Source organism: Amblyomma mixtum, chromosome 1 (assembly GCF_055824585.1).
Source record: "Amblyomma mixtum isolate Tamu chromosome 1, ASM5582458v1, whole genome shotgun sequence".
Lineage (NCBI taxonomy): Eukaryota > Metazoa > Arthropoda > Arachnida > Ixodida > Ixodidae > Amblyomma > Amblyomma mixtum.
The window spans coordinates 297,183,083-297,204,511 of record NC_143012.1 but is presented as its reverse complement, the minus strand read 5'-3'; the positions used below and the strand labels follow the sequence as shown (position 1 = coordinate 297,204,511).

The 21,429-nt window shown below is 49.4% G+C and overlaps 1 protein-coding gene across 4 annotated transcripts in view; it reads right to left on the bottom strand.

The window, feature by feature from the left end:
* Window positions 1-228: 228 nt before the first annotated feature.
* The window catches only part of OtopLa (proton channel otopetrin-like a), a 34,669-nt gene continuing 13,468 nt past the window's right edge, over window positions 229-21,429 (bottom strand). For 3 of the 4 annotated variants that reach the window (XM_089566557.1, XM_089566555.1, XM_089566554.1), the window contains 5 exons: window positions 7,084-7,198; window positions 3,854-4,151; window positions 3,153-3,313; window positions 2,897-3,071; window positions 229-1,791 (listed from right to left, as the gene is read on the bottom strand). In XM_089566557.1, the coding sequence (XP_089422683.1) occupies window positions 854-1,791; window positions 2,897-3,071; window positions 3,153-3,313; window positions 3,854-4,151; window positions 7,084-7,198 (1,687 nt within the window). In that variant the 3' untranslated portion in view covers window positions 229-853. Of the gene's footprint in view, window positions 1,792-2,896; window positions 3,072-3,152; window positions 3,314-3,853; window positions 4,152-7,083; window positions 7,199-19,943; window positions 20,653-21,429 lie in introns of those variants that run through there. The other variant, XM_089566556.1, reaches the window with a different exon arrangement.

Sequence of the window (21,429 nt, the reverse complement as noted above, 5' to 3'; positions counted from 1 at the left end):
ACTATTAGTTGCCTGTCATACACAAAGCATGATTCCTGTCAACAAAAACAGCCTGGTCAGCTTCCCATATAAATGTAAAAAATATTCATGTTTGCATAAATTTTTGTTGTATTGGTTCATGCCCACAGTATGATGGACATTATGTATCCATCATGGCAATGAATAGCTTTGCTGAATCAGTGATTCACAATAATATTCGAGTGTTTCAGGGAAAACAATGGCCAGTTGTTTGTTATACACCTTTATTTGGATGCAACCCAGTGCGCATGGGGCAGGTGAGTAGCACTTATGTCAGCATAAGATACGCACAGAGGAGTGTCGTGGTACAGCTGTTGTGTACTGCTACTAGCAATGATAACATGAGTAAACAAGCGGAGGCACCACCTGTTAAATTAATGGTAAATAACGTATGTACAAGGGCACAATGTGTTCACAATATATACACAGCCTTTCTTTGTTGGCCGTAAGAAAAATACCTGTTTTGCACATTTCATGTCAAAATGACAAGCAGTGATTAGATGATAATGAGAAATGGGCATACACTTGCTTCATGGCAAGCAAGGGCAGAAGTGAAGGCCACGCTTGACTATCAGACATTCACGAACAAAAAGAAGCTGTTTGGTGAGGACTTCTTCAATGGAAGAAAACAAATTTACACAAGACATCAAACACCAACTGATCAAGGTTGCATTTGTGTGGTAAAATGCCTATAGCTAACGTCGGACAAGTGTGTAATGCCTGCTGTCATATTTCAAGCAACAACACACTTTTGTTTGCCATGAATTAGACGGCGCAGTACACAGTGGTTTGGCTTTATACGGTACTTGAGTATTTTCAACCCTTAGATTTTGGCTCAGTTGCCCATGTTCCTGTAGGAGTTCTTCCACACCTCGGCAAACGTCACGGACGAGTGGAACCGGTAGAAGATGCTGAGGGGAAGTGAGGCCCGTATGATGACTGTCCAGGCCATGAACCCATAGAAGCCCAGCTGCACAGGGCTGGCCTCGACCTTCTGCTTCTCAAAGGTGTAGATGATCCACAGCGTGAGGTTTCCAATCAGCAGGAACGTGATCACCTGCCTGCCCGGCTTACTGTGGTCGTGCTCCGGCAGGTACGTCATGCGGCAGGTTATGTCCGCGATGAAGAGCGACTGCATCGTCACCTGGACGATGGTCAGAATGCTGGTGACCATCACCAGAAGGTTCGGGATGTGGTCCTTTGGCAACAGGCTGCCGGCTATGATGCCAAACATGGCGTAAACATACAGTCCAAACGCAGCGACGCTCAGGAGGATGCTGCGGAGGTGGTCCTTCCGATCCGGGTGGAAGCGGAGGGACTTGATGCGGAAGAAGCCAATGGTAATGGCCCCGATGGTCAAGACCTTGATGCCGCAGTGCGACAGGTCGGACAGGTAGATGGCCAGCATTGCGTACCGCTCGTGCTGGATGAGCACGAAGAACACGATGAGGCAGATGGTGGAACACACGAGCACCAGGAGGCCGAAGAAGAGGCCTTTGCTGGAGCCCGTGCAGTTGACCTTCGAGCCAGCCTGAAGGCTCGACGTCCGCGAAATTCCGTCGTCGTGGCTGTTCTCAACGTGGTACACGGGGTCCTTGCCGATGTTCTTCCACATGACATACAGCACAGCGGCACTAATGAGGCTGTACTCGACGATGAACGGGTAGAGGAAAGGGGACGAGTCGGACACTATCGTGCCCATGATGTCTTGTTTTTCGCACGGGTTGGTGAAGTTTTGCGATGCGTTGTCCTGAGTGAGACGGCTTCTCTGCACTGCAAAAAAAAAAAAACAGACAGCCATTAGAGGTGTTTTCACCAACAGAAGTAAAGTAAAAGAAGCTATAGCTAAGTGAACATCAATTGTGAATCCTCTAGGCAAGCCCTTTTTATGTGCTCGGGTAATCACGTGACATGAATGTCTTCTCAGAGTCCTTTCTGTAAAAATTCTTAGATATTCGAAACAAAATACTACTGTGGACGAACAGCACTTCTCGTCGAGCAATGCATTCATACTACTGTAGAAATGGCGAACGTATAGTGCTGAACATATATATTCAGCGGAGTGAAAAGCATGTGAGGATAAACGGGCACTTTATTTGTAGCAATGGTGTGAATAAGCTTTCCTTATAGTGCTTTGTGTCATAATTCCTTTTTTGTTCATCTCGATACGCTACGTCATTCTCATTTGCAAATCAGTCTTCGTCACCAACGAAAATGCAAGTGCATGATCTGACGGCAGCTATATATTGCATATAAATTTAGCTGTCAGCGACTTGGTTTCTGTGAGAAAGTGACGAAAAATACTTTTTGCATGCGGAAGGCTGCAAAAGGCTTCCTACATGACTACTAATGTCAGCCTTGTCCCTAAAAGGCAAGAGGAGTTCTTCCAGGTTCAGCATGCAACGTGACTACATAATAAAGGGACCAGACGGAAACGATATTTACTGAGGTTAGGAGAAGCATACAAGGGATCGATATTCCATTACTCGTCACCGCACCCCGCACCTCAAGCTTCATTGACCATTGACCCTGGAGATATAGGCGATTAAAAATGATGCTCTTCCTCTCCCCTCAACTCATACACGGTTACACGCCAGAAAAAAAAAAAAAATCAGGTTGAGACCGCCCTCTGCCACGCCCAATGAGGAGGCTCGCCCAGATACGTCAGAGGGTAAGAGGCGGCTAAGAACGCGGGGTGAGGTGTCGCCCTAATCGGTTGCGAGCAGCATCAATTTCTAAAAATTATTTGTAAATTGTAGGATTCACACAGAGTTTCTAAATTTGACTCTAATGCTCACAAAGACCACCTCTACAGATATGTTTATTAGAATATGACCACTAATATCATTTCAGGGTCTCTTTAATGTGTTGCACTTACCCCTGAAAGGCAAGATGAGTTCTTCCAGCGTGCTGCCACGGCCATTTCTGAGGTGATGCTCGTTTATTTCCTGCAGCGTTTCCTTGCCGAGGGTGCGTATCCAAACACATATGTTTGTGGCCACAACGTGCATCAGGCCGAACCTGGCAACCACTTTAAACTTGTGGATGTTCAGCTGAAATAATTTCATTTCATTCAAATCTTTCAATTCGAGTCTTTGCCAGAGTGTGGCTGTTACAAATCAAAATATCCGTACCCTGGCATTCATGAAGATGAAGTACATCTGAGCAAATGTGAAGACCATTTGTAAGACTGGGTTGATTCCAAGAAGGACGCTGTAGCAGGGTGACGTGGATGGAATCTCGAAGAAGGAGCCAAACTCCAAACCGTTGTACACCATTGTCCCAAGACCGAAAGCTGCAAAAAAAAGGGGGGGAGGCAGTTAAGGAGGGTCAGGCTTTTAAGTGGGTTGTTTTTACACCAGGCAGATTTATGCGCTTTACAATACTTGTCGCCCAGTTCTGCTTGTGTCACAGTTATAAGGACCTCACAGCGTGGTTACGTTACTGCCTTGTCATTTCACCAAATATATTGGCTTTTTTAGGTGCAAATTGAGAAAATTATATACGCCCCCTTCTCTGCCAAAAGCTGCCTTGCTGTCATCGATCAGTTTGTGACTGACGTGATCTATTCGTGATTCTCCGAGTGCCATGTTGGGTCAGCGATTCAATCGTAACCCAATCTCATGTCCAAATTTATGTAATTGTAAATTAAGCCTTCGCAACCAGATTCACAAATATGTTTCCATGACTTCGTATGTGTATCATAGGTTTCTGGTTGGCTTTGTGTTGGCCAATTTCCCGTGAGCAGCAAAAACGGACGCCATGATTGGTGCATATATACATATACACACAGACACACACGCAGCATGAGGAACAATTGCAGCGTTTGCAATACCGATGGCGCCGATCCTGAGGAAGAGACTCCCGTGGCTCCGGTCGTTCTCCGAGATGCGCTGCTTCTTGATCCTAGGTGGCAGCGGGCCCTGGCCGGCCGCCGTGACTGCGTCTAGCCCCTTAGGCGGCTGGGCCTTGTCCCCGACGCTGCGGCGTAGGTTCTCCAGGATGGTGATCTTCTTGGGGCACTTGTAGGCCCCGCCTCCCGACCCGCTGCCACCCGGGGAGCGCCGCAGCAGGTAGATGTACACATAGAGCAGGAACAGTAGGCTCACGCTGTACAGGTACATGTAGAAGCCCTGCGCGAATACACGGTGGCTCGGTTGAAGCCATCAACTACGGGAAGACCTTTAGCTCGAAACGTCTGCGGTTTAGGAAACAAAAGTCTACAGGACGCGTGAAAAGCTATCTAGGCACTAATGTTCCATGCTTGTGAACTAACAACTCATCTGGATAACAGTCCATACAATACAGGACTTGAATGCCACCTTCAACTTCACAAGTGTGGTCTATAGCCACCAAATACAAATTCACAGGTACATCTAATTGCATTATGCGTTGGCAGTGCGATGGCATTAGGTGGTGCTGATGACTTCGCCGGATGTGACGGCCCGGTCTGGTGCCGTCACTTTTGGTCTCGTGATTCGTAACGATTTCTTAGCAGCGACTGAAAATCCTCCAATAATACGCCGACGCCTTTTTTTTTTTTTCTCCAATAGGGTTTCTAATCCTCTCCCATTAATAAGAGAGGTATCCGATACCGCTGCCGACCGCGCGTCCAAAACTTCAGTTCACGGGAGTGCATCGAGGAGCGGATTGAGGTGAAGGCTCTGCAGATGTCACTGGCCATCTTGTTTCACTGCATTACAAGTGATTATGCGGCGGAGCCAACTTTCGTTTTATTTTTGGTGCACTCGCGTCGGTTTTGTTTTTAGTGATCTTGAAGTGGCGCGAAAGAAACGTCGGCGGCGAGGAATGCGAGTAAGGATTTAAATGACTGCCAGGTTTTCTGCCCGGCACGAATGGAGTGGCAGAATAGCCAGCCCTTACAAAATTGCGTATGCAGGGCACCATAAGTAACCGATTCACCTAAAAGAATGAAGTAAATTCACCACTTGCAAAAATGCACCACTTGGGGCGTCCCTTTCTCCTTTACTTCTTTCACTCCCTACTTCGTCCCTTCCCCAACGGCGCGCTTCAGGCACCCACTGAGAACTGAGACAGTTACTGCGCCTTTCCTTTCCTCAAAAACCAATTTATTTACTATTGCTGCCGTGTCTTCGTTTCATAACTATCGAACTAAATATTTCAGAACTGATTTACTCTTGAACAGCTCGAGATACGAGAAAGTCTTAACTAAGCATACTCGCTCCACGTTTTCAATGAAGCACGCGAAACCGCGGTCATTTTTTTTTTTATTATTATTTAGAACGCCTTGTTAAGACCTTATACGGGGGGGGGGGGGGGGGGATGTGCAGCCGGAAAAACAAATTTCCGCAGCCAAAATCACAGCTTTAGATTTACCTATAGCTTAATGCGCAACAACTGTTTCAAAAATGATAAACCTGGAACAACCGCGCGTAGTGCGCTTATCACCGCACTGGAGGCGCGGTTTTATTTGTCTCGTTATTGCCTCAGTTAACGCTGCCCCACCAGACCGCAAATATTACTACTGCATCTGGGGTGATACCTCAGTTGGACCCGACGATTGCTTCGTTATAGACGTAGCTTCGTTATAGCCCGTGTTGACCGAGCCTACACGGGGAATCGTCATTCCTTCGTTATATCCATTAGTTGTTTATAAACCGTTTCGTTATAACGAGGTTCGACTCTATAAGGGTTAAATAATAATATGGATAATAGGTAATAAATAAAGAACCGTTTGTCTGCGTACAGCGCACGCGATTAGCCCAGTCGTCGCTGAGCCAATGCGTGTGAAGTTCCGCCTCAAGAGAAACGACTTTTTTGCAACTGGAGGATTTTTTCAGCGGTCGGGTAACTGAAACACCTTCGAGTCGAAGTGGACACAAACGGATTCGGAGGGACGACCACACTGGCTCACTTATTCACTAAAAATTGATCGCCAACTGTGAGGTGCCACGGGGGGACAACTTCTGGTAACACAAACGCGCTAGTTGTCGGGGGTGTAAGCTTTGAATACTGAATACGCGCGTATTCTCATCGGGCATCGACCCTCCAGCAAAGTTGGGGCATATTTATTCAACTCCTTCTATTCCTGTCAAAAAAGAAAAGTTCCGCTTACGCCACTTCAAGGTGCAGGAGTATTTCGTTTGCAGTTTTCACCAAGACCTACGCCTTTACATTCCGCTCTGTTGCTGCCACGTAACCGGTGATGTGAAGAAGTGCTTAGACCAAAGTTTAGGGGAATCCACCAACGTAGAGTAGATTTGTATAAAGAAGTAATTACTCACTAGCATCCACCCAAGCGGAACCATATGGCTACAAAGGAAAGCTATACAGTTTCGACATAAACATTAATAGTTAAAGAAAAATTCGTCATAGTCCGGGCCTAGTTGGAACATGTTGATCAACGTTAAATACAAAAAGCCGGGCGCAGGTGTAATGGAATACTCACTGATGCGTTTAAATGCATCCGTATGTCTTCATTCGCCTGCGGCCGTATACTTCTACTAAAAACGAATACACCTATATGAAAATAAGAAGGGAGTAAACTGCCCTAAAGGGTGCGCGCTAGACGATAGCTTAATTACTTCCTTTTTACTCCTTCTGTTCGGAGTGTACAGCAGCATACCATTCGAGACTTTCCAAGATGTTTTTGCCTTCAGCTCGAATGAATGAATGAATGAATGAATGAATGAATGAATGAATGAATGAATGAATGAATGAATGAATGAATGAATGAATGAATGAATGAACTTGTTGGTAAACTCGTTACGCTGCCCAAGAAAGAGATCACATTCTCAATGCTTTATTGCTTTCCGCGCATTTTTTGAGGCGTGATCAGAGGGCCAGTGTCTCCGTCTACCTTATCGCCGCGTTGAGAATGCGTGGAAGTTTCAGTGTGAACCAGCAGAGCACACTTTCAAGTTTACCCTTCTGAGCGCACCCGTTCTGCCACTGGACTGTGGCAGCAGCTTTCCGATCGGTGAACTTCACAGAGGCACATGCGCGACACAATCGAAAATGCACGTGCACTTAATCAAGCTGCAAGCAGTGAAAATTCCGATACGTTGAAGCGGCTGCACTCACCTCGAAGTAGTACAGGGGCACCCTGAACGTCACCACTTCGGACGTGAAGAACACGACACAGATGACGACGAGAAGTTGGCAGTACATGGAGCTGACCATGATGAACTGCTGGGTCCTGCAAATGGGACAGGTGAAAACGGCGCTGTCAGGTAGGTAGTAGCTACTGGAGCCTGCGGAACAGTCCTGAACATTGCTGGCACATCTTGCGGCCACTTCACGCACGTGTTGCATAAAAACAACATACGCCAGATACGTACGCCAGCTATGTTAACCTTGTCATTACAGTATGTGCCGTACAGGGTGTTCGGGCGCCAGTTCAGTCGCTTGACGAGTGCGACCAAATAGCTCGGTTCGTATTAAACAGCACTGCATTAAATATTCTGATATACACCAAAATCGACGAGCAAACATCGAAACAACAACAGCGTTTCTGCGTTTAGAAATCAAAATGTTTTTTTTTTTTCGATGTACCCTTGGTACTCTTGCTGGGTATTGTTGATAGCATACTTCGCACTTGCGTGTGCAGACCTTCATAAGAAATTCCGTGCCCTCTCGTATTCGTTCTGCTCCGAACCGCTACCCACCTTGGCGTTTGTTCCAGCGATCGTTGAACTTGAAGGAAGGATATCTCTTCCGGCACGCAAAGCAGGAATCCCGAAGCGTACGTCATTGTTGCACTACACACTCAGAGCTAGGCACGTCGAGTTTCGCGTCCTCTAGCCAAAAGCAAGAAGCCGCGGCGACTAGCAAAAGAAGAATACCGCGCAGCCCTGAAAAGTCGTCTGCACACTCCGGAGTTCAGCTAAAGAAAGACCGCGCACTCGCTCGCTCACTACGTTCAACTCTATAGCAATGCCAATGGCTTTGCCGCTTATAGCCATACGCGCCTTAACGCAAGCGTCACGCATGCGCGCTCTTCTTTTTTTCTCTCTCTCTCTCGTTTCGCTCAGAGTCAATTTAGACGCGAGGAAAGGCGGACGTGAAGTGTTCGTCGTTAAACCCGTCCTGTCGGCTTTTCGCAAACGCTAACTCGCACCGCGGCAGCCGAAAGGAAATGATACTAGCACGAGAGCGCGCTCGCAAAATTGAAGGGACGTTCGCGTATTGCGCAGCGCAGCGCAGCGCTGCTCCGTCGGCGTCGCGCCAACTGGTAGGCAGTAAGCACACTACCTGGGATCCATCCTGAAACCTCCATGCGCTCTACTCGCTGGGCCTTCCCCGACAAAATGCTCGGCCCCTGCTTCAAGACAGAGCGCGCCAAGCCTGTGTGCGGGGCCCAGGCGTCCCCCCCCCCCCCCCCCCCCCCCTTCTATTTCTTCGGCTTCTTTCGGAGTGCGTTCGTCTTCCGGCCAGGCAGCAGCTAGTGGCTCGTTCAGCTCGCCTTTCATGCTGTCATTACGCCTCGCACAGGTGCAGAGACTCTCTCGCGCCTTCCCTTTCCCTTACACTAAGACGAAGGAAACTATGCGCTTAAAGCCCGCCTGCGGCCACGAACTTGTCCGAAGCGCATGCCACGGAGTTCCAGGCCATAAAATTGCTTCCCCGGGTGGAAGGATTGAGTATGTGGAGACACAGGATGTTTTGTGCTTCCTGCTTTTCAGTTCGTGCACAGGCAGGGTATGCGATCAATCACTCTACAATGCCTTTTGGTATGGGAAACTTGTTTCCGTTCATTTTTTACACGTCGGACTTCTGACGGGGCGTATACGTAAGGTTTTTGCGGTGACTCAGCGCCTTTGTAACTGCGACGCTGACAGCTTCGATCGGAACGGCAGACGCAGAAATAACGGCGCAAGGGCATTAAATCGTGCACCTGTATCACTTTCACGAAGGCGAAAAACAAAACGAATTCGTGTAAAGGCGCTTGCATACGCGCCGCTTGCGTTCTAGACACATTATAAGCATTGAACACAAGCAGCGCGTATGTCTTGCTGTGTCGAAACCTGGCTCGATCAGTCCTCTGCCCGCTTTCTTTTGACGTACGCGGCGAAAATACCATGGCGCGCGGACGGCAGCACAGAGATGATTGTGCGTCAAGAATGCGTTTACTATACATTTAATGGGAGATGGCTTGCGAATTCGTTACCGAATCAGCTAAGAGCCAAACTAATCAATCCGGCGGGTGTTCGCCACACGAGCAGTTCCTGTCTGGCATAGTTTAGTTTTTGATGCTCGCTACTGCAGTGTACGCAGTCCCCCTTTGTCTCAAAAATGCTTTGCGTTGTGTCGCCGCATGCAGTTCCATTCTTTTGCGTGAACGTGTCGTAACCTTTGCGCAACTGCAAAATAAGAACTAAAATCAGTAGCAGGAGCTATATACCGAAGCAGCAAATGAGAAGCCATGCTCATTTCACTCTGCTGCCTTGCTCTCTTCTACTTTTACCAAATTAGTGATGCCGTTATTTCGCCACAAACCTCTTATAATAAAGAGGAAAGTCAACAAAGATGTACAGAAGAAACAATGCTGAATGGATATTTTCCTAACTGTTCTTCAACACCTTGCGCTCTTACTGCAATGTGATAAAACTAGCCGAAGGCGAGGCGATGAACTCTAGCACGTCATAAAATAGCACACTGCCACCTCTGAATAAGAAGTTAAGGAGTTTTCTGTTCAGATTATGTTGCTCTTAACCTGTGCTTTAAAGGTAAATATCAACACAATTTCTAAGGCATCACTGCATCTATATTTTTCGATGCGTTCATCGGATGAGATCTTATAGACGTTATCGCTGTCCTTCGGTATGTCGTAATTCCTTCCATATTTCTTGTTTGTTTTTCGGCTGAAGTGATTTAAACATGGCACGCGTCGCTTGACGGGCGAGACTGCTCGTAGTACAGACGAGACAGCGACGCTTCACTCGTTCAGGAACCGAGCGGCACCGGTGACTAGAGCGCCGCAGTGACTCACAGCGAGGTGACCTCCTGTTCGGTGTCGGCAAACGTGACCGCCTCCATGACTGTTGCTGGGGGGACGCCGAGACTGTGTGCGAGCGGGGAACTCGCAGGAAACGCCAGACGCAGCGTGACTCAAGCTGCCAGCAGCAGCAAGCTTCTCTTCACAGAACGGACTCTTCCGAGCAGCGTGATTCGTGGTTTAGGAGCCGCGCTGCACACGTCACTCGCTTGAGCCGCAGCGGAATGAAGATGGCGGCGTTGCGTGCACGAGGCCGCTTTCAGACTTCCTCGTCTTCTTTCTCTTGCCGCGTGGCACGCAGCGACGACACGGTTTGTAGCGATCCCGACGCCTTGAAGTATTCGCCGGAAACATGCACGCGGGCGCGTATTCATGCGACCATAATACTGCTAAACATCCCCGGCGGTGGCCAACGATATGGAGTTTTGGTATTATATGGCCTACGGAAATGACACATTTCCGGGTCACTGACTGGTGGTGGTGGTGGTGGTGGTGGTGATGGTAAAAACTTTATCTGATGCGCTGGGATGGGTTTTAGGGGAGGGTGGAAGGTTTCACCGCTCCCTTGCCTGGGTGGCAGTCTTTATTCTGGGACACCATTGGTCGTAGGCGCCGCCCGCGCTCCTTGGACCAGAGCCCTTTGGGACTCCAGGCCCGAGCAGCCGGACAGGGTCGCCTCCCAGCTTTCTCTCGTTGGCTGATTTATTCTCTGTATTTCTGGATTTTTCTGGCAGGCCCATACCATATGGTATACGTCAGCCCACGTGTCCCAAAACTTGAAGTACCCCGGAAAAGTCCGGTATATGTGTTTTAATATCGCGGGGCTTAGGAGTGACACCGTTTGCAGCCTTCTGAGGTGTCGTTCCTCGGTTCTATCCAGGTCCTTGACGGGCTCTGGGAACTTCTGCCGACTTAGGTGCAGATATGTTATGATGTCCACGTAAGTAGTAATCGGATGCGGTAGAGGAGCCCCGACAGAGTCTGGGAATTCAGTGTAACTCCGGGGGAGAGACGCTCTCATTGGAAAAGCGGTTGTATTCAAGAAATATTTGGTGCAAAAAGGATCCTTGGTCTAACAGAACAAGGATCGCCTGGGAGTGGGAGATACGGCCTCCAGCATTCATCTTCTTGTGATTTACGCCAAAGAATTGAAACTCTGTGGTTCGCGAATAACGGTCTTTGCAACGTAAATGGCCCATGGCCACGTAGCTATGGGCCATGGGCCAAGGAGAGATGCCTCGCGTCTCATCGAAGAAGACCTTATGGAAGTGGGTAGCATGATTCCCTATATTCTTTTTTCAATGGGAATTGTACGGCTTAAGGAAGCATCAGGCAAAGAGAACGATACGAATTTCTCAGAGCCGAGTCAAGTTACTTAATGATAACTGCACGTAGCGGTGCTTTCAAATCCAAGCAACAAGTGCCGTCTCTGTGTGTACTTTATACTAACCTGCTTCCGCACTTCGCAGTAGCACTGTAGCTTTTTCACATTCGAAGATGTTCTGCCAGCCGGCTTAATCGTAACTGTTAATAATGAGGTAGCATTAGAAGCCAAAATGCGTCGTTGGTAAATTTCGGTCATTGGCTGGAGAGAAGTGAAGTCGCTTCCGGTGAAGGTACCAACAGCCTCAAATGACAACACATAATGCATCATCATCATCATCAGCCTGACTACGCCCACGGCAGGGCAAAGGCCTCTCCCATGTCTCTCCAATTAACCCTGTCCTCTGCCAATTGCAGCCACCGTATCCCCGCAAACTTCCTAATCTCATCCGCCCGCCTAACTTTCCGCCGCCCCCTGCTATGCTTGCCTTCTCTTGGAATCCACTCCGTTGGACCAGCGGTTATCCTGCCTTCGCATTACATGCCCTGCCCAAGCCCATTTCTTCCTCTTGATATCGACTTGGATGTCATTAACCCGCGTTTGTTCCCTCACGCACGCCGCCCGCTTCCGGTCTCTTAACGTTACATCTATCATTATTCTTTCCATAGCTCGCTACGTTGTCCTTAATCTGAACCCTCTTTGTTAGCGTCCACGTTTCTGCCCCATAGACTTCAGTGAAGATCTACTTTAGTGGGGAAAAGCTGAGTTCAGTGGCCGTCGTACAGACCTATAGCTGCAAGTACTGCCTTCCCGAGCTGGTTCGTAGCCATAAGGACAGCTGTCTTCACAATTGCGAAGCCACGTTCGACGCACGTGTCGTGGGAACAGCAAGCCACGCGAGCGGGGCGTGGCTGGTTCAACCACTTCAGCTCGGGCATGTGGCAAAGAAAAAAAATTCTGAAATAAAAGCCGCACATTCACGTGACGCTTTCGTTGAAGCAGCCAGCGTCCGCTCTTTGTTTGCATGCCCCCTCTCTTCCCCTCCACCCTTTTCTTTAGAGAAGATTGGGCAAGCGAAGCTTCATTGTTCCCTCACTCATTCCCCCTTCCCCATTCACTCCTGACTGTGTAGGGAGCTACTCCTTCGTTTCGTAACCCGCCAGGACCGAAGGTCTGGATTTTCCTTGATTTCTCCACCCCCTTTGTCCGCGTCCACACGTGTCGACACTGAGGGCGCGATCTTGTTTGCTTCATTGTTGGAGTCACAAGTGGGCAATCTCCATTCGCAAAGCAGGCATGAAGAACTGATAAATGACGATTTGTATTTTTCCGAACTACACCCACCCCCGTTGCTCAGCTTGAGAAGCTTTGGCGTTGTTGCGGTCCCAAGGTCGCGAAATCGAATCCCTGTCACGACAGCCGCATTTCGATGGAAGCGAAAAAAAAAGACAGAAAAGGCGCCCGCATGCTGTGCGATGTCAGTGCGCGTTAAAGAGTTCCAGGTGGTCGAAATTGATTCGGAGCCCTCCACGACGGCCTACATCCCGGTGTGTCGCTATGGGACGTTGAGCCCGACACACTCCGAGCAAGTAAGAAATGCGCTCGCCGACAGCGCATTGTCTCACCGTAAGGCGCATCACTCACGTTGCTCACTTGTCCGAGAACACGGTTTCTCAACGTTTCCAGCATTTCACTCCCATATAGGCGTGTTAGCGTTTGAGTGTACAAGTTAAAACTCATAACCCCTCCTCCTGGTAAAAGGGACACTGCATGGAACCGCTTTACGCTCTTCCGACACTAACTCCCCTCGTGCACACTCACAAGATGTTATCTAGCCGTGCCACTGAAACAGCGCTCTGCGGCTCATCAGTTGGATTACTTGCGATTTCACTACTTCGCAGACACCGAGAGTTTGCGCTTTCCTGAGAAATAATCGAACTGGTTCAGGGCCGCAGGTCGTCGGTTGCTGGCAAACATAGCCCAATAGAGGCGCTAGGAAGCGAACATTCAGTAGCAGCCGCTGTGCTTACATGTATGTCACCTTCGAACGTGCGCAGTAGGCAGTGGCGCGGCGTCGACCTTTCCAACGCGGCGTCTGTGCATCGCGAAGAAACGCTCCCACAGTGCCGTGTTTACACGCGGACCCGATCAGCATTGCTAATTCGACGCTTCTGCGGCTTATCTATCGCCGCGATACCGCGCACCCAAACACACGCGCACAGCTCGCTGACATTTCCGGGTCGTGCTTCCCATTCAGCTATCGGGTGCCGCCGGTAATCCTACACGCGCCAAAGGAAAAGAACCTTGTGCCCGCGCATTCACAGGCGAGATCAGTCGTCATGTGGGTCAAGGCCCAGTTCGTGGGAATCTTGGTTTTGCTATGCAGTGCTGCGCGAAGTTTGAGTCAGACAGCTTGCATTGGTTTCACAGACTAGGAGAGAAAAAGAGAAAACTTTTCTACACTGCGACCCAGAAGAATCATGCTGCGAAATTGAATCGCTTAATCATTTTCTCCTCTCCTGTCGGCGGTTTGCTCCCCTGCGAAGAGATTATCTGCAGATTCCGCTCACTCGATTAGGGCTTCCTCTTTCTACTCCGGTTCTTCTATCCTTTGGGGTAAGCGCCAGGGGATATGTCCTAAAACCAGTGTGCGATTATCTTCATAATAACATTACTGCGTCAGGGAGATTCCTTTGTTAGTTACAATTTTCAAAATTATTTCCTTCCACACAAAATTTCACCCACGTCTAGCTTAATTGCGTCTATATTTAAGATTTGAATTTATTTTGCAGACCTCATTTTCATTTCACTCGGGCCGCCGCGGTGGCTCAGTAGTTATGGTGCTCGGCTGCTGACCCGAAAGACGCGGGTTCGATCCCGGTCGCGGCGGTTGAATTTCTTTGGAGGAGAAATTCTAGAGGCCCGTGTACTGTGCGATGTCAGTGCACGTAAAAGAACCCCAGGTGGTCGAAATTTCCGGAGCCCTCCACTACGGCGTCTCTCATAGCCTTAGTCGCTTTGGGACGTTAAACCCCATAAACCAAACCAAACCATCATTTCACTCGGTCTCCAGTAATGATCACTCCAAACCGTCGATAACTCCGGGATCGGCCTGCGAAACAAACAAACAAAAAATACGAACATTTCGGAAATCGGCTTCAGTTTGGGAGCGGAACGGCATCAAATTTTTTGTTTCTTTTCGCGCGCAGTTAAAAGCATAGTTCCAACAACTAAATAAAGCGCACGCGAACGCGCATGCGCCATACATGACTAAAGATCAGTTCCCGCTTCTTTTCTTTCCGCGGTTCCTAGACCACGGCGGCACGACCGCCGCATACTCGCACGTCGGCCCGTGTACGTGGGCGCTGCTGGAATTTCTGTAGCGCGCACTGCGCAGTCTTGAATGGGCGGGTGCTTTGTAACGACGCCGGATGGCCGGTGAAAAACAGCGGCTACTACAAAGCAGCACGTGGCCGGAATTCGCGCCCGTGAGGGCGTCCATATTACACAGAAGGCATCAGCCGCTGAGGGCGCTTCTTACCTCAGTGGCGAGGTACGGACTTCCGTCCAGGTGTATACTGATGTGTAGTGAGGGAAATGGTGGGGGTTAAAAAGCGGGAAGAGAGCAGAGCGGGTCAGAGAACAAACGCGAATCAGTGACATATCCTATAGCTGAGATCAAGAAGAAGAGGAAACGGGCATGGGCAGGGCATGTAATGAGGACGGCAGGCAGCGGGTAGTCCCTTCGGGTGACGAAGCGGATTTAAGCCTAGAAGGGAACAACTGAGAGTCAGGTGTGTGGGCGAGGTTAGGAAGTTCGGACTTTATTGTGCAGTGGAGGGCTGATGATGGTGACCAAACAAATTGCTGTTTCGTGCTCACAGTTTACATTTATAAAAACTAATAATGAACGTGAGAACTGTGAAACAAAGCAAAAGAGGCTAGAACAAATGCAGCGATGATCTTGCGATATGTGGGTGTTTTGCAGTTATGCATTCTGATTATTTCGTGACTGACTTCTCACAACAATTAGAGCGGTTATATAGCACACTCTGGCGTTCTATCACGTATTTGAAGACCGCGCGCGCATTTGTTCACCACTAGGTCATTTCGACCCTGAGCTTAAAAGTGGCACCATTTCGTCACAGATCAGATGAACTAGCTACTCTGCAAACGTCTACTCGACATAATGCCAACAAGACAGAGTTAACGCGCAGATAGCTTAGAGATACATACACTCTAAACAAGAATACGCCTATACGCGAGTAAAAATAGCGTAAGTTGTCCTCTTTATTCCTTTCTGTTTGGAGAGTAGGAGCTTCAGTCGGTGCCCCCGTTCGTCCCGTGGCATCAACCATTTCAGACATAACCCTTCAGAGAGGACGCATGTATTAGGCGAGCGGAAGAATTCCCTCAGTCTTCAAGGGCACAAGTAAAAAATAGCCATTGCCGAGAAAAAAAATCAACGACAGATGGGGTGATTTGTGGACGCGGGCGAGCAGATTTTCCGACGCCCGCCGTGATTCCACAGAATCAAGATTCACGAAGAACCGCGCTGTCTCGGAATAGGCGAAAGCGCGTTCCTCGTAACAGGAGCGTGCTTCTCGCTGCAGACGAACGCGAGTGCGCAGCAGAATAAAAGGAGTGGAGGAAGGGTGAAACCTAGCGCGTCAGTTTATGAGACAGGTTCCCACGGTATGGGGGACGAGACCTTTTGCAAAAAGAGGGGTCCCGGAGACAGGAAAGATAGAACGGAGCTAGGGGGAGGCGGTGGATGGGAGTAAAGAAAGAAGGGTTACGCGTAATTCAGGCTGCTTTTTACTACACTTCTTTACGATGCTGCCTGACCAGGCGAGGTAAGCTTTTGTCGTGGCTTGCAGCCGTGCGCAGGCGATATACAACAAAAGGCTGCCTGAATATGCAGCTCTCTTTGTTCCACGGGCCAAGACACGGATTTAGCGCGTCTGAAAAATGGCCTTGCGTAATGTACAAGGAGATACGCCGTCTCTTATATATTGCACGACTGTGCGTATTTCTCCACACGTTGTATGCGTTTAACAATGAACTAATACGAGCTAGCGCACAACCTTCATTTTTCGCTTCTGCCTGTAAGCTGAATTAGTGTGTCCTTAAATGCTGGGTCGGCTGAGCGCCATGTTTTAAGGATGCCGTTATTACTGGTGATAAATTTTTCTGAGGTAATACAATGACCTTCAACGGGTCTGCGCTGGCATATACCGAAGAAAAAAAAATCATATCTGGAGAAGAGTGTGAGAGCAGGTTGAAAGAGCGCCTGTCTTGAGCGGAATACATGCCGAAGGTGTAAATAAATTTTCGTACCACTTCAAATTTCCCTTGAAATGTTCCCTCTGAAATGTTCCGTCCTTAAACATGGGGATGATCCACGAAAGAAAGATAAAGTGGACACGTTCGATGTGAAAGAATAAAAAGTCTTTGGCTTTCTATTCCCTCTGTGTAGAACAATTATTCAGGACGGCAGGACACTGCAGCATTCATATTTCTTCAGTCTAATTAGGCGACTGACTCCGTGGCGAGTTGAGTTATTAGTTAACTTGTGCCTATTTCGGCGCACGCCAAAGAACCTCAGGCGGCAGAAATAAACCAAGACCTGCCACTGCAGCGTGCCTTAGGGCATAGCTTACAGTGTTTCTCTGGGACACAAATATCCATTAACCACGAAGCATTAATCTTTCATCCACAAGTTTACTCTGTTGGTAGTGGCTCATCTCCAACGTTGTGAGCCCCTTTGCAGCCGATGCAACAACCTCCCTCTAACGCATAACCAGCAGTTACCGCACCCATGGGACGATGCTTGTGGCGATGCGAGCTGTCGATGACGCTGCTATTATATCTTGATTTATGCGGGTCCAGGTTCCCATCCTGGAACCTCCGCGTGTCGCTTGGGAAGTTGAATCCGCTTAACTTTGTATCTTCACTTTCCGGGAGTGTCCTCCTCGCAAAGGGAGAGAGTGACTTGTTTGGAAATTTGCCTCGTACTATTAGGGCTCGCTGTTTCAAAACCGGTTCTCCATATGCGGTGAGAACATGCGAGGTTATACACTGAAACAAGTATGCCAGCGAAATATGACATTGACTTGACCGGAAATGACCTCAAACGTGTCGAATGGCGATGAATTTATTAGCGTATTCAATTGCTGCGAGTTTGGTTTGGTTGGTTTGGTTTATTGGGGTTTAACGTCCCAAAGCGACTGAGGCTATGAGAGACGCCGTAGTGAAGGGCCCCGGAAATATCGGCCGCCCGGGGTTTTTTAACGTACACTGACATCGCACAGTACACGGGCCTCTAGAATTTCGCCTTCAAGAAATTCAGCCGCCGCGGCCGGGATCGAACCCGCGTCTTTCGGGTCAGCAGCCGAGCGCCGTAACCACTGAGCCACCGCGGCGGGGCAATTGCTGCGAGTAAGGAAGTAATTAAAACAACCTAAGATTCGAAAAACAATAATATCATCTATTCAATAAACTAATTCGATGAGCATGCTTGGCCGTTAACCTTCAGGGCAGTCTGTGCGGCTTGAAGAGTGGTCATGTAGACATCAAAAAACCCATGCTTGATATTTCGATCAGACTTTTACTATTACTAAAAGTTCCCTTTTGCTTGGAATGCCGACATCCATCCCAGTCGTCGTTTTTGACACGCCACCACTCACAGACTTTTGGACAACTTCGAGACTCTAGAACATCCCTAATGTTGCGCTGAGCCTCGTGAGACGTTCTCTTTACTAATAACCAATCACGGTGCCGGTGGCGCACCACCACCGCCACTGCATTGTTACAGTGAGCCTGCAGCGAACAGAATTTACACGTGCAAATTATCGTGCCACCGGAAAGTCTGGTTGGCGCCGCCGGTTGAACTTGTTTGGCGCCGCCTATAGGCCACCACACACTCTAAACACGAAAGGAGTAAAAAAGAGAGTAAAGGAAGCAGGGTATCCTTCCTAAGCCCTGGGGTACAAATTTTCACCACTAAAAATACGGAATACTTACGCTTGGCAACGGAAACAAATTCCCCCTCCAAAACAATGGGAAGTTGTAGCAGTTACGGAGATTTTAACCGAAGTTCCAGCCTCTTCTATTTGATAACGTGAAGGCATCTGGTGCTGCGTTTAAAAGCATCCACCCATTGCTAACTGCATCAAATTTGCAGTTGCTAAGAGAAGGCATTCCGTATAGTTAGTGATCGAAATCTACTCCGCAATGGGCCCCATACCCTGCCCCTAAAATGTAGTGCGGTAGAGGACAGCTTACTCGCCTTTAGTCCCATATACGTTTATTCTTGTTCAGAGTGCTTTGCAAAACACGAGTGTACTTCGTCACCATTAGACGAGGCGATAACCGCGATGCACAACTGTGGTTAGAGTTTGGCGCGGGGAATTGCGAAGCAGACTCTGTACGTTTGCTTCGTTGTGTGCGCAGTTCAGCCGGGACACATATTTAGCATTCCTTTCTTTACATATTTAGTAAAACTCGCATCACACTAAGGACTATAGTGACAAAGCATGATAATAATGTGACGGATCGACCACGCATAAAAACACAAGTCGCGCGTTTCAATGCGTAGCGCGAGGTCTTCATTTTGCATTCGCAAAACGCTAAACAACTGCTTCAAAAAAATGCGTTAACATCGCGTGTGTCTATAAAAACTCAAAGATATATGCTCTGCCGAGTATGTTTCTGCAAAGGCAACAAGCACACGTCGACCACGATGCAACGAGAAAAACTCAGTGCGTATGCAGCCACTGCTCCGGTCCCGCTGTGCTAACACTCAGCTTGCGAATAGACTGTACGTATACCGACGTGCAGCAACTTTGAATCGAAACTCTCTACGATTTCATCGCGTGCATGTTCTGCTTACCAGTTCATTGTCCTGCCAGCGCTGTGCGGTAGCCGTTGGGCAGCAGCGGTATTAGCGAATATCGGCGCCCCGCTTCTGTTGACCGGCTTCTGGAATGCATACTACGCTCAAGGGGGGCTCCTTACTGTCAGCCGTTGCGCTCTAGAAACGCTGAGCGACGCTATTTTGTTACCGTTATGATTTCTGCCCGGGAGATGCATCAAGGTTGTTGAGGCATGAATTGGGACTCGGTGAAGAAACAAAAAAAAAATGAATAAAGCGAAAGTTGTGCACGAGCGACACCCTTATGTCTCGCTGACAAACGGCCTGCCAGTTTCCGATTGCGACTCGACGGCCCGAGGCGCCTTCGGCGAACTAATTACACAAGACGCAAACACGGCGCCACACGCGGTACTCGCGATATCCGTGCGGCCCCGACAACTAATTAAACGATATAATGTGGGACAGGAATGCCTTTCATTCCAACGGCTACTGCCGCGAGAACACCAAAGAAGGTTCGCTGTCTGACGCTGATAAGGCTTTTTGTACTACAGTTCTGGTTTCCCTCCGACTTTGTTATCGGACGGAAGAAGAAAAAAAAAATGCTAAACCAGTGAAGTGTCGAAAAAAAAAAACAGAAAGGGGGTACACATGCTACAGAAAACGCACTAACTGTTACTTTAAAAGTTCAACTTTTAACAAGGTGGACCAAACATGGAGACTGTTGGAGGAGAAGGAAAGACGTTTACCCTGGAGTGTCGGGACGCCAGTAGCGCACGAACATCTTCTCGGTCGCCCCAGTCTGGACGTTGGATTCCTTCGCGTAGTTGGGCATTTTGCAAACCTCTTGTCCTTTCGGCAATGACAAAGGGGGAGGAACCTCAGGGGTGCTGCCACTCGAAAAAAAAAGCGCGGTTCCAGGAACTCCTTAACGGTACCTCACCATCGCTGACGTCTCCGGTCTTCCCGCCCGGGAGCGCGTGGCCTTTCTTCGCCTCCTTCTAAATTTGGAAGAACGTCAGTCACCCGCGGGCGAACACAAACTCGACGGCGGCACGCTGGCTCGCAGTCGGGGCCGAAAGGAACGCCGGTCACCGCAGAGCAGCAGCGTGACGGCAGCGATGGCACGCGTCTTGTGGGCGAGATGACGCAGTGCTCATTATCAGGGCCGGCGTAAGCACGGTGCGGCGAACCATCGGGAGCCGTCGACGGCTGGCGGTCGGAGCGCATCCGGTGAAGCGAGTGACATGACAGTTAACTTCGACACGAGGAACGCGCAAGAGACGTGGAGAGGGAGATCGAGTGGGATGCAAGATGTATCCGTTAGATTGTCCAGAAGGAGAAACCCGCTCTGTCTACCACCCAGGCGCTGGATAGATGACCTCGATGTTTGCCGCACGAGAAAGCCAACCCGGGGCAGCACGGCGAGGCGACGAAGCAGCTCCGTTTCTGCAGCCGCCGCCGTCGCTGCAGACGCAGCAGCAGCCGGACTACGTGCGATGGCGCCCTCTCTCCTGGATCTCCCCCTCCTTGTTGCTCCCTCGCTCGTCTGCTCTCCGCTTCTTTCTTTCTTTTTTTATCTATCTTCTCAATTGTGTACCGAGTTCCTTTCCCTCCCTTCGCCGATGCCTTCGGTTATTCTACTTCAACTCCTCTGTTTATTTACTCCCTCCAGCCGCCGCGAAAGGGCGCCCGCAGGGCTTCCATCAGCTGAAGCAGCCGCAGACGAGGAGCACGCCCGTGTTGTACAAAAAGGACGCGATCTTCTTGGTCGAGGGAGGGTGGCGCACGAGTAGAGAGAGAGAGAAAAGAGCGGTGGAAATGGCTTTTACGCTCCCCTCCCTCTCTTCTTCTCTCTCACTACCCCGCTGCATAGATGTTCGCAGGCCACTCCGCCCCGGAGGGGTCTTTACGCGGCAGGCGCCCCCTGTATAAACAGGGGAGCCCCGAGAGACGGACATGGCGGCGCGTGGGGGAGGAAACGAATCTGGGCGGGGACGTAACAGAAGTTCCCGCGCCAGCACCAGAAGCAAGCAAGAGCAGAGAGTTCATGCCTCCTCCTTTTTTTTTTCAAGAACCTCGGCGGCAAGCCGCCACCACCACCGCCGCTGCAGAGCTCTGCCTGCTCTTTCCCGGCCTGGAAGGCCCGGGAGACCAGTAGGATGCAGCAGCGGAGGATCTGGAGTGCCGCCCCACTCGCGGATGCACTAAGCCAGCCGAGCGGCATTCTCTTGA